This window comes from Pelodiscus sinensis, chromosome 4, assembly GCF_049634645.1.
Source record: "Pelodiscus sinensis isolate JC-2024 chromosome 4, ASM4963464v1, whole genome shotgun sequence".
NCBI classification, from domain to species: Eukaryota; Metazoa; Chordata; order Testudines; family Trionychidae; genus Pelodiscus; species Pelodiscus sinensis.
The window spans coordinates 7,300,853-7,313,413 of NC_134714.1; the positions used below are offsets into that span (position 1 = coordinate 7,300,853).

The 12,561-nt window shown below is 51.1% G+C and overlaps 1 protein-coding gene across 1 annotated transcript in view; it reads right to left on the bottom strand.

Annotated features, from left to right (window-relative positions):
• Positions 1-139: 139 nt before the first annotated feature.
• Positions 140-12,561, bottom strand: part of NID2 (nidogen 2) — a 49,076-nt gene continuing 36,654 nt past the window's right edge. The window contains exons 16-21 of the mRNA XM_075926197.1: positions 9,985-10,114; positions 9,234-9,405; positions 7,765-7,922; positions 5,089-5,212; positions 1,875-1,987; positions 140-827 (exon numbers count right to left, since the gene is read on the bottom strand). Of these exons, the coding sequence (XP_075782312.1) occupies positions 817-827; positions 1,875-1,987; positions 5,089-5,212; positions 7,765-7,922; positions 9,234-9,405; positions 9,985-10,114 (708 nt within the window). The 3' untranslated portion in view covers positions 140-816. The remainder of the gene's footprint in view (positions 828-1,874; positions 1,988-5,088; positions 5,213-7,764; positions 7,923-9,233; positions 9,406-9,984; positions 10,115-12,561) is intronic.

The window sequence follows — 12,561 nt, forward strand, 5'->3', positions numbered from 1 at the left end:
TTTTTTATTTAAATGGGAGTCCTGTATAAAGCTTTGGAGATGTGTTGCTGTATTCCTACGTTATGAAATCTTAGTTTAGGCACAATTACTACTACCTGGAACTCTGACACGTAACAAACACGCAAAACTAAATCATATGGAAAATTGAAAACAGACACTTTAATTACTGAAGTAACCAAATAAAAAAAAAGTTACAATGCAACAGATTTTTATGAACATGTATTGGTCAACAATGAGTAGTTCTCTAGAGGCACTTAAGGAACATCAGATTAGCATATTCTTCTAATATAAATACTAAAAGACATGCATCAAGGCAGAGGAAAAGAGCTAGAGAATCCTTAATGCATTTGCCATTTCCCATGATAGTTTGGCGCAGTTTCTAAAATACACCCGTGATCAGGGCTGTAGGGGAATTGACCCAGGTATGACACTGCATTAAAGTCTTTCCATGCTGATTTAACTTTTTGGCTATTTGTGGTAAGTTCTCGTTCCTGCCAATAAAACAAAACGCTGGCTTAAAGTTAAGACTTTTTAAAAATTGCTTACATAAGCAAAAGTTAGAGTAATGGCATAGGATTCCTAGAGCCATTTTATTGTCTTGCAATATATCAAAATGTCTTTTAAAAAAACCCACACAGTAGTAAAGATTGAGGTATAACTTAAAATACTTGATAATCTTTTGCACTAAAGTAGATCACATCATTGCCTTTGTGATGAATTCCTTCCCTTGAACTGTAGGCAGGGATAATTTCCTGGGTCTGGAATTCTTCCTCCATTTGGAAAGACTGGACTTTTTTTTTTTTTTTAAGTAGCTGATTATTTTCTTGCTGCAGGAAGAAAGGAAATAGGTACAAGTTGGTGTTAATACAGTGATATGCACATATTGGCAGTAGTCTGGCTACAGTGGTGTTCACCAACCCATGAATTGGGATCAGCTGTAGATCCTGGCACCTCACAGGCTGTGTCTACACTGGCACAATCTTGCGCAAAAGCGGCCACTCTTGCGCAAAAGCTTGCTGCCTGTCTACACAGGCCGCGTGTTCTTGTGCAAGTAAACTGACGTTCCAATGTATGAAATCAGGGCTTCTTGTGCCGGAACAATGATGCTCCTGCTCAGGAAGAAGCCCTTTTGTGCAACTGTTCTTGCACAAGAGGCCAGTGCAGACAGGCAACATGAATTTCTTGTGCAAGAAAGCCCTATGGTTAAAATGGCCATCAGAGCTTTCTTGTGCAAGAGAGGGTCTACACTGGCAAGGGATGCTCTTGTGCAAAAGCACATGCCAGTGTAGATGTTCTCTTCTGGAAGAGTTCTTGTGCAAGAAGCTGCCAGTATAGACGTAGCCACAGGGTCCTGTCCAAACCAGTCAGGATCACCCATCAAGTAACCCCCCTTCAGCTGTGCTTTGCCTCAATACCATGCTGCTCTTGCCCTCTGCCTGAAAGCTGCCCCCAGGTGCCTGCTGCTTGCTGTGCGGGGTTGGGAGGGCGAGGAGGAGAGCAGCGATGTCAGGGTGTTCCCATCTCCCTGTCTTTGTACCCCAATCTCCAGAGGAAAGGGTACAACAGGGCTCAGGCTAAATGGTGCTTTCTGGCCACTGCAAGGCAATGTCCAGCTGGAACCCACATCCCAAACCCCTGCACCTAAGCCTCCCTCTAAGAGCCCACACCTTAAACTGCTCCTGTACATCTGTCCCAGGCTCAACACTCCCCCCACCCCCACCCCAGTCTGGTGAAAGTGAGTGAGCCAAGAGAGGAGGTGGAGCAAGGTTCGTTGGGTGTGATGTAGATCGTGGCTTGCACTTAAATGGAACATGTGCCCTTGTGCTTAAAAAGGTTGCAGACCCCTGGTCTGCAGTAAACAGAACAGCCTTTACCGCCTGGGCAGTAGGGGTAAACTGCTGTTATTCCATAGAGGTGTGATCGCTGCTCTGGAAGATACTCGTCGGTAAGGATGCCGCTGGCTTTATTCACAGCGATGACGCCGTCCCTAGTAACAAGTGAGAAATGCTTTTTTACTTGCCCATGAAAAGAAATCCTCCTTCAGTCGGCGCAGGCGCATGGAATTTGACAGACATGAGAAAACAACTTACTCGGACTTCCTGCGTCACCCAGGCCAGCGACTGTCACACAGCAACTGCATCAAGCCACTTCACCGTACTAGTTTAATTACTGAACCAGCACAGGGCAGACTCCCAAAGAGGTGGTATTCCCCCCCCCCAACCCCGCTTCTCCCCCCGGCAGTGTCACTGAAAGGATGTGCAGGTTTAAATTCAAATGAATGCAATCCGATTAGCCTCACGTTAATACCTGCCGTGAGGTTGGGAGTGGTCCCTTGTTGCCATCACAGTCACAAAATGGGTTTTTTGGAGTGGGCAGAAGAAATGAGGCCTTTAGTTATGGGGCATGTTGCATATTTGGAAATAGGAACCGCCCATGTTTTTTTCCTGCACCAACAGTAACTGTGTTGTATAAAATACAGCTGCCGTACCACCCTCCATAGCGCTCTGTACTGATAATGAGAAAGCTGGGGTAGGGTGTGACGATGTGTCAGGGTTTCCCTGGCACTGCACCCCCCTAGCAGCAAGAACAGACTCCGCCAGCCCGTAGAATAGAGGGAGTTTATTGCTTCTCCGGGATACAGCACAGCACCCACATGATGTGTCTTACAGGAGTCTGGGCCAGTATGCCTCAGACCCCTTGAGATGGGGTCGCTGGGCCCCTAGATTCCAGCCCAAGTCTGACCCTTCCCCCCAGCACTCGCTTCCCTAGTTCCCTCGCTGCTCCAATGCGTCTGACCGGTTGGGTCTTTGTCTACCTGACTTAGGCAGCCCCCCTGCTGGGCAGTGCTCACAGGCAGAGGCCAGGAGGGGTCATTCACAGCCCACAACCCAAACACAGCAACCGGCAAGGTACTGACACTACACCACCACGTGTGGGTGAGTCAGTGGGAATCACCCAGCACAGCGCAGGGGGACCCCGAGACACAGGGAAGAAAGGCCCCCCCCACTATGCTACACGGGCCACGTCTAGACAGGCATGATTTTCCGGAAAGGCTCTTAACAGAACAGTTTTTCATTAAAAGCATTTTCGGAAAAGAGCGTCTAGACTTGCGGAAAAGCGTCCTGCCAATCTAGACGCGCTTTTGCGCAAAAAAGCCCTGATCACCATTTTCGCCATCGGGGCTTTTTTGCGCAAAACAAATCTGAGCTGTCTACACTGGCCCTTTGGCGCAAAAGGGACTTTCGCCCGAACGCTTTTCCGCAAAAGCACTTTTTGCATAAAAGCATCCATGCCAATCTGGACACGGTTTTGCGCAAGAAAGCCTCAATCGCCATTTTCGCCATCGGGGCTTTTTTGCGCAAAACAATACCACGTTGTCTACACTGGCCCTCTTGCGCAAAAGCATTTGTGCAAGAGGGCTTTTGCCCGAACGGGAGCAGCGAGAACACTGAAAATCTTACATGAGATCGTCAGTGTTCTTGCAGAAATTCAAGCGACCAGTGTAGACAGCTGGCAAGTTTTTCTACAAAAGCAGTCGCTTTTGCGGAAAAACTTCCCAGTCTGGACGCAGCCAGTGCGTGTAACACGATTCAGTGCAGGTTGAACAAGTGCTATGGAACAGAAAAACTCTGGCTCAGAAGACTCCCCAACCCCACTCTAACTCGGGGGTGAGTAATAATTGTTGATGGAGGCACTCCCAGATTTTGGTACATGGTCAATGACCGCACTTTTCTCTGGGGGAGGGGGCGCGCAGAGTCTGGGATGGAGGCTGGGTGCAGAAGAGAGCTTGGGGTAGGGCAGTGGTTCCCAACCACCACGGTGACTACCGGATTGTTCAGTGGCTCAGCTCCGGCAGTCGTGCTGGCTGAGGCATGTAGAAGGTGCCTCCCTCCCTCCTTTGTGCTTGGGGAGGGAGGTGGGGCACAGGAGGAGGGCGCCCGCACATCGCCACTGGCCTCTCCCCCACCCGTGCAGCTGCTTTTGCTGACAGTGGCACTGAGGAGGTGGCAGGAAGAGGCAGGGCAGAAGGTGCCTTCCTCCCTCCCCCTTCGTAATGGCAGCCGGCCAACGGCTCCACGCTCCCCCCCACTGTTGGGTGCGCAAGATGCGCTTGGGGAGGGAGGGAACGCACTGCTAACGGCCGCTTCCCTGCCCGCGTGACAGTAACAGACACACTCCCTAGTGAGGGCAGCCTCACTTGGGGGGGGTGCAAGGACGGGGTGGGGGCAAAGGAGGTGTTGGGTGAGGGCGTGGTGGGGTCAGAGGGCAAGAGGGTGTTGTCATGGGCTGTAGAGGTCACAGGGTAAAGGGTCAAATGGCATCGGGCGTAGGAGTGGGGTCAAAGAGTGTTAGCCACTGGAGAGCAAGGGGCTGGGCTGGGGGTTAGCCAGTCCAGTAATGTTTTATTTGCATATTCATTACTTGCAGAATGAATATGCAAACAACAGGTAACTGGTCCGCCAAAAGTTTGTGAAGGGGCTTGCCAGTCCCCAGCATACAGGTGGGGAACCGCTGGGGTAGGAGGCTGGGGGGCAGACGAGGGTGTGGGATGTGAGAGTGGGTTGTGACCTGGGGCAGGGAATTGGGGTGTACGGTCTGGTAGGGAGGATGGGTGCAGGGGAGAGTCTGTCCTGGGGAAGGGTTTAGGCAGGATACAAGGTTTGGGAGGGAGTTGGGGGGCATGTGGGGGTGGAGTGTCAAAGGCAGGCTCCTGACCAGCTGTCTGTGCATAGGGCTCCCTGCACTGCTGGAGGGGTAGCGAGAGGTTTTGCCTGCTGCCCTGACCCCAGCAAAACCTCTCAGCTCCCATTGGCAGGTGTCTGGCCAATAGGAGTTAAGAGATTTTGCTGGGGGTGGGGCCCCTCTCCCTCCTGCCTGCAGCGCACAGTCCCAGGAAGCAGCTAGTCACTTGGAGCGGTGCTGCTCCCTGCTGCCGGCGTGGGCCGGGTCAAAAGGCGCGGCAGGCCGGATCTTGCCCACCCCTGCTCTAACTGGATACCACTCTCAGAATCGGCTCGGTGGCTGCCCAAAGCCGACTGGCGGGGATTTAGCCCCTCCGCAGTTCGGGTGGGCGCGTGACGAGCCTACCTTCTCCAGTCAGTGTGATAGAAGTGATTGGCGTAACTGACAATGCTGAAGGGGTAGTTGAGGTTGTTCTGAATGACACGCCTTCCGGTTCCGTCCGGGAACGTGCACTCCAGCTTCTTGGTTCCTTTTGCAAAGAAAACAAGGAGTGAGGCGAGACGTCCTGTATCTTCCACGGAATGATCCGCACGCTACAGGGCCACGGCCCAGGATAAACTTGGATCCTACCGCCCTCCTCCTAAAAATGTGAAAAATCCACCTGGGGGAGGAGGTGGTGTATGTGTACACAGAGATCCAGACCAGCAAGGATGACTAGAATTTCGGTTTTTCAGGGTGTATTGTTTTTACTCTAGGGGAATTGGTTCCATACTGGGCCTATAGTGACTGAAACGGGTTCGTATGCATGCACCTCTACACCAGCAACTATAGGGATGTAAAGGAAAGCACGTACTTTTGTCTGGTTCTGGACAGAAGCACAGTGCTGCAGTCCCCTATATTCACTGAGTCTAGACTCACTCTGCTCCTGCGTTCTCCTTAGATGCTGCTCTATGTACATAAAATATTTATCTGCCAATATGTTCTTGTGATGAAATATTCACTTATAGACTCATAGACTTTAAGGTCAGAAGGGACCATTATGATCATCTAGTCTGACCCCCTGCACAGTGCAGGCCACAGAATCTCACCCACGCCTCCTAGAATAATCCTCTCACCTATATCTCAGATATTGAAGCCTTCAAATACTTTGAAGACCCCAAGATGCAGAGAATCCTCTAGCTGTGATCTGTACCCCATGCTACAGAGGAAGGAGAAAAACCTCCAGGGCCTCTGCCAATCTACCCTGGAGGAAAATTCCTTCCTGACCCCAAAAATGGCGATCAGCTAAACCCTGAGCATGTGGGCAAGACTCATCAGCCAGACACCCAGAAAGTTCTCTATAGTAACTCCTATCATCCCTCCATTGACCTATTCCCACTCCACTGATAATGAATGGTCAATTAGTTTAAAACTTAACTTGTGTGTTAAGTCTTAAAATTCCACGTTAATATTCAGGACAGTCCAAACAGCCTGTGACAGGCTTGCGGAGAAATCTGTAGACACTAGACAAACGCTTCTGTAGACACTATGGGTATGTCTAAACTACATGGCTCTGTCGATGGAGCCATGAGCCATGTAGATTTGTTTGTTTGGCAAAGGGAAATGAAACCGCGATTTATATAATTTAGATTTAAATAATCACAGCTTCATTTAAATTTACATGGCTGCCACGCTGAGCTGACAAACAGCTGATCAGCTGTTTGTTGGTTCAGCGCACTAGTCTGGACGCTCTGAGGTATAATGGGGAGGTCGATAAAGGGCTTTCAGGTCGGCGCGGGAGTGTCCAGACTAGCGCGCTGAGCCGACAAACAGCTGATCAGCTGTTTGTCGGCTCAGCGTGGCAGCCATTTAAATTTAAATGAAGCCGCGATTATTTAAATCGCGGCTTCATTTCCCTTTGCCGATCAGCCTAATCTACATGGCTCCGTGTAGTTTAGACACACCCTATGAACGGACACTTCACTTTTAGACATAAAATTGTGTCACCTTGCCTGTAAAAACAAAAATCTAAAATCCGTATCAAGTGACAGGCACTTGTACGTTCTAGTGCTTGGGGGTAGCAGCCCTTGCTCCGTCTGCCACCCTCTCGCTGGGACTCTAATGCTGCTCTGCCCAGTACACACCTAACCTTCAGTCTCCTACATAAACCTGCAGGTGTGATACAGGCCAGCTAACACAACTAAAAAGAACACCGCACAGCCCCCATAAGGCCATTTTATTCAGTAAGATATGTTCAGAAGGCAGTTAAGTATTTTTTGCCTTGTCAATCTAAAATGTGTTCTGTTTAGACAGGTCACGTCTGGGAAAAGTCCACTCCCTCATGGTTTGTTTTTATACGTGGGACAGCGTTTCTCAAACTGTGGGTCGCAACCAACTTAGAGGGGTAGGTCACAGCTGGATGCAGGTTTTCACTTGCGATCCCTCTCCCCCAGGCTGCAGAGAGGCAGGGTGGCAGAAGGCAGCTGGTGGCAAGCCACACAGCGTGGCCAGGGCCGCGGGACTCCAGGAGTACGGCTCGGCTGCAGGAGGAGGCAAGGCGGTGGGAGAGTGAGGCCGGTGCCGGAAGCGTGAGGGGCCGGCTGGGGTGCGGTTTCCGGGCAACCAAATATTTCTCCAGCTAGGAGAGGGCGGGGTCCCTCAGGTAGCGGGCTGGGGGATCGGGTCGGGGCAGAGGACCCAGAGGTAAATAAGGGCACGTGGAGGTCAGAGGAGAGGAGAGGAGAGGAGAGGAGAGGAGAGGAAGGAACCAACCAACGGGACGCGGAGCGGAAAAGAGGCACAGAGGAGGAAGATGGGGGGTGGGAGGAAGGAGCCTGCAGGGGGGAAGGACGTTGAGGGCTGCAAACGCCTTGAAGGAACCCCAGGAGGGCAAGGAGTCTGGAGAGAAGGGGGCAGGAAGCGACCCAAGGCAGTGAGGGTGGGGAAGAGGGGGTTGCACAAATTCATTTAGCATTTTAAGGGGTCGTGGTATCACAAAGTTTGAGAACCCCTAAGTGGGATCATGACAGGTCAGGTTCAGGGAAGACTTCAACAGATGTGATTTGTCTCCAGCGTGTTTCAATCTATATTAGCGTATGTTACCTGCATCTGCCCAGCAAATCAATTTGGAGAAAGGGTCAAAAGTCAAGCCATTTGGTAAGCCGATGTCTTGATTCACCAGAATCCTTCTGTTCGCGCCATCTACAGTTGAGGTTTCAATTTTAGGTGCTTCACGATTCCAGTCTGTCCAGTAAAGGTTGCTGTGAGGGAACCAATAAGCAAACCCTGGTAAGGAAGTACAGCGGGTAAACCCATTTAAAAACAAGGCAGACTGCGGTAACTATCAGAAAAATCCCAGGCCTCTCGGTCGGCTTTATGGATCAGATCGTTAGCTGCTTTGAAATCCCCTAAAAGGAAACCCAACTAATCTCCAGAATGTTTTTAAACAACCTATCATTTGCAATTAAAGATATTCTTCTGTAATAAGAGCCAGTCCCGTTCACTTTCTAGCTAGCAACTGTACATACACGGGGGTTACGTCTACACTGGCATGATTTGCCGGAAATGCTTAAAACGGAACAGTTTTCCGTTATAAGTATTTCCGGAAAAAGCGCGTGTACATTGGCAGGATGCTTTTCCAGAAAAGCACTTTTTCCGGAAAAGCGTCCGTGCCAATGTAGACGCGCTTTTCCGCAAAAAAGCCCCGATCGTCATTTTCACGATCGGGGCTTTTTTGTGGAAAACACTACTGTGCTGTCTACACTGGCCCTTTTCCGGAACAGTTTTCCGGAAAAAGGACTTTTGTCCAAACGGGAGCAACATAATAATTCCGGAAAAGCGGCTGATTTCTTACAGTAGATCGTCAGTGCTTTTCCGGAAATTCAAGGGGGCAGTGTAGACAGCTGGCAAGTTATTCCGGAAAAGCGGCTGATTTTCCGGAATAAGTGGCCAGTGTAGACACCGCCGGGGAGTTAAAAGCTCTCTTCATGCAACGTATGTTCCAAATTTGTACAAGATTCAACCCTTTTAATAATATTGTAAATCTGAGCACAAGGAGCAAGTTTAGCCAAATTCACTAAATTAGTAAATAGGAGGGGAAGATGCACGGGCTAAGTGTGCCACGCTCCAACTGTTGTGATCTCGAGAGCTGCTCTCCTACACCTGTTAAGGAGATGCGCTGGAATGAGAGAGGTCTCCTTGTACCAGACATGGCTACTCTTGCTTGCTTTACTTATATTCAGAGCAAAAAGGTTTGGACCAGGTCAGGGACCGATTAATTAATTCGTCAGGGGGCATGTGCACTAGAATTCAGATCCCTCACCGGGCGTGTTGCCAACGGTGGAGCCAGGCCGCCAATGCACATAGGTTTGTCCAACCCTGCTTGGAGACTTGTCTACGCTGCAGCTTCCGTGACTGGAATGGTGCACGGGGTGAACCCTGAAAGTGCCGCGCCTGGGTTAGGCATTGCAGTCCATCGCCACGGCGGCAAATCTCCCGTTTTGTTCCAACCCGCCAGGGCGGCCCAAAGGCCTGTGAGATTTCCAAAGCGCGGGCGCGGCGCTGCCCTTTACCCTCTCACGGCATCCACGGTGATTGCACGAGGATTCACAAGGTCTGCGTCAAACAGAACCCGGCGCTCAGACCCGTCCAATCTTGCACGCTCAATTTTGTCCAAGCCGCTATCGGTCCAAAACATGGTTCTGTGGATGTGGTCGACAGCGAGTCCTTCGGGACTCATCAGGCCTGGAGGGAGGCGCAGAGAGGAGCACGGTCAGGGGAGTAGCGCACGGTGACACTTGGCATTTGTGTAGCACTGTCAATTGTGTAGCATGCAATTAATCAGCCCGCTACCCCTGTTGTTCCAGCTTGCTTGGTAATTATAACCCACCACCTCCCTCACTGTTCCCTGTAAACTGAGCACTTGGGCTACCACCCAGGAGAGAGTCCAAAGCTGCCCAGCTGATTAGCAGAGCGCCCACAGCCGGCAGCATGTGTTTCTATGGTGGTGCACATCCAGCCATGCCTGGGTGCACATAATAAAATTTATTCCACACATCAATGGAAAAAAGAGGGAATGTTGACTCACCCCACCTTCTGCCCCTCCCAATTGGCCATAAATTGTGATGCCCAACGGAGAAAGCCAGGCAGATGGGGGCTTGCCAAAAGTTAGGGAGAGTGACCAAGCCAAAAGCTGGGATTAGCGCTCAAAAATTCTTCATGCCCAGCTCTGCTGCCTCTCTGCCAGGTGGAGAGCAGCTTCAACGCCTGTTCAGGCCTGTATTCAAGCCGGCCACACGAACACTCAAGGAAATGACGATTCACCTGAGTTAATAAGGGTTTCGGGTTCAGCCCCTGGTTCTAGCCTTGCTCGGTTAACTGTCCGACCAGCCACGTCCGTCCAATAGACCATTTTTTCTCGACAGTCGTAATCTAGCCCAACCACGATGGAACCCTGCAGGGGTTTCAAAATATGTGGATTTACTCATTCGCCTCCACAGCACGGGCGCTCGTGTGGCTACAGCTGGCGGAGCCAGAGCCGAGTCAGACAATCCTGCATGGCTGGCTTTGTGTTCGACCCTGGTTTGAAGTTTGTCACTTAGTTCTACACAAGAGCGGCCAGACTGGGTCAGACCAAAGGTCCCTGTAGCCCAGTGTCCTGTCTGCCCCCAGTGGCCAATGCCAGGTGCCCCAGAGGAAGGGAACAGAACAGGGAATTGTCACGCGATCCCTCCCGTCATCCATTTCCAGACATACAGAGGCTAGGGACACCATTCCTACCCATCCTGGCTAATAGCCATTGATGGGCGTAACCTCCATGAGTTTATCCAGCTCTTTTCTGAACCCTGTTCAAGTCCTACATCCTCTGGCAAGGAGTTCCACAGGTTGACTGTGCGCTGAGTGAAGAAAAACTTCCTTTTGTTTGTTTGAAACCTGCTGCCTATTCATTTCATTTGGTGACCCCTAGTTCTTATATTGTAGGAATAAGTAAATAACTTTTCCTTACTCACTTTTCCCACCCCAGTCATGATTGTATAAACCTCTATCCTATCCCGCTAGTCTCCTCTTAATCTCTCTTTCTATGGGAGAGATTCTGCTGCAGGGGTGCGCAATCATTTTAGAAGGGGGGGCACTTCACACATTTTTTAAATGGGCCTGGGTTGCCCCGGAAGGGGCGGGGCCTCGGGCAGAAGGGGCGGGGCCAGGACACTTCCATGCTTCCCCATCCACAGACCCTGACTGGCCTGGGCCATGTGAAGTCTTTGCCTCCCGCTCCCTGGTGCCTAAGGGTCCCTCTAGGCACCACATGCCCCTGGCAGGGCGGGAGGAGACTTTGTACACTCCCCCCCCAGGTCAAAATCAGGGCCTGGGGGGCATGGGAGCGTGTAAAGTCTCTTGCCCCCTACCCCCGCCCTGCGAGGGGCATGTGGCGCCTAGAGAGAACCACCAGCCGTCGGGGGGAGAAGACTTTGTGCAATCCCCCATCTCCAGGTCTTTACTGGCCTGGGGGAGGAGGGGGGGGGGTAGCGGCAGGCTGGATCTAGCCCGCGGAGGCTCTCTTGTCTCCCCCATTCTACTGGGTACAATTTTGGTTAAAAGGGTCAGCTTTTCTGCATGTAGGATTAAGCTTATAGGACAGCAACATTCAAACGGGTGGCTGTATTTTAATTCGGTCCAATAGGGCAAATTCTCCACTGCTCTCAGTAGCTGCAGTTCTAACATCAGCTGCTTTTCAGCCATTTACCCCAGCAGACAATTGAAACCGATCTCTTAGTCTTATTTTTGTGCGGGACAAGTCTCAAGCTGCAAGAATGCAGCTGCACTTCCTTCTATTCTGCCACGGGCGTGGTTACTGTCCAGCGCTTGCTTGTTAGTTGCACAGCCTAAGAGTCTGTACTCTCGGGGAATTCTTAAGACAGATGTCCAAGGTATACGTCCATCGCCCGCTGGGCTTTTAAAAAAACCTCGGGGATCAGGAAGAGACTTGTACAAGGATTGTAGCCAACACATAACGTCCTTCCAGCTCTCAGGAGGGAATAGTCCACAATTTCTAAGCAAATTCCTTCCTCCCGCATCTAGATTTGATGGTCTTGCCACGATTCTTAGTTTCTCTCGGCCTGTTTGGCCCCTTTTGAGACGTGTGTAAGTGGTTTGTCTCTGGTGGGGGGTGAGAAAAGACGGAGAATGAGCCCTGGAAAGATTTAAATGCTTTCTCAATGCAGTATCCGAAGGCAAAGCTCGACTGGACGTTACCCTCTACTCTCAACTACACGAATGATTCCCTCTCCTCCTTTTACAAAGCAATGACGTGGAGCAGGTCTTACAAACCAGACTGGGGCAGAGGAGTGCCAACACGCAGCTCAGGCCCGTTGAGAGGCGGGAGCAGGGGGCTTTCCACGTGGCCGGGGAAGAGGGGCTGTGGTTTGTACCGTCGGGATAACCGATCCGCTTTGCCCCGTTTTCTGGTGGCAGCAGCGCAGGGTCAGGTTTCGTTTGGTCAGCTGGAGAACGAGCAGCTGACAAAAACGAAAACACCCTGGTACACAAGCCACGCCCACCTGGGGAGGCGCTTTGTCCCCCTCTAGTGGCGGCCGTGCCACATCAAGGTTAACGGGTCTACTAAAGTCTTGTCCACAAGAGCGCGGGAGCCATGTCTGGTTGGGGTAATTCTCTGCCTCCTGGGGTGGGGGCTAAGTTGCCTCGCAATTGGTTAGTCTGCTATAGCGTTGGTTTAGAGCTGGAGCTTCGTCAGTCGATCCTCAACGCCCCCTCTCCCCGGGGTGCTAGTGGTACCTACCTACAGCTGTATACTACTTAGACTGAGCTTACGTCCCAGGGCAAAGATTCGGTGCAGACTTCTTAGCCCGTAAGCGGCTAGACTCAACGCATTCGGCAGATACT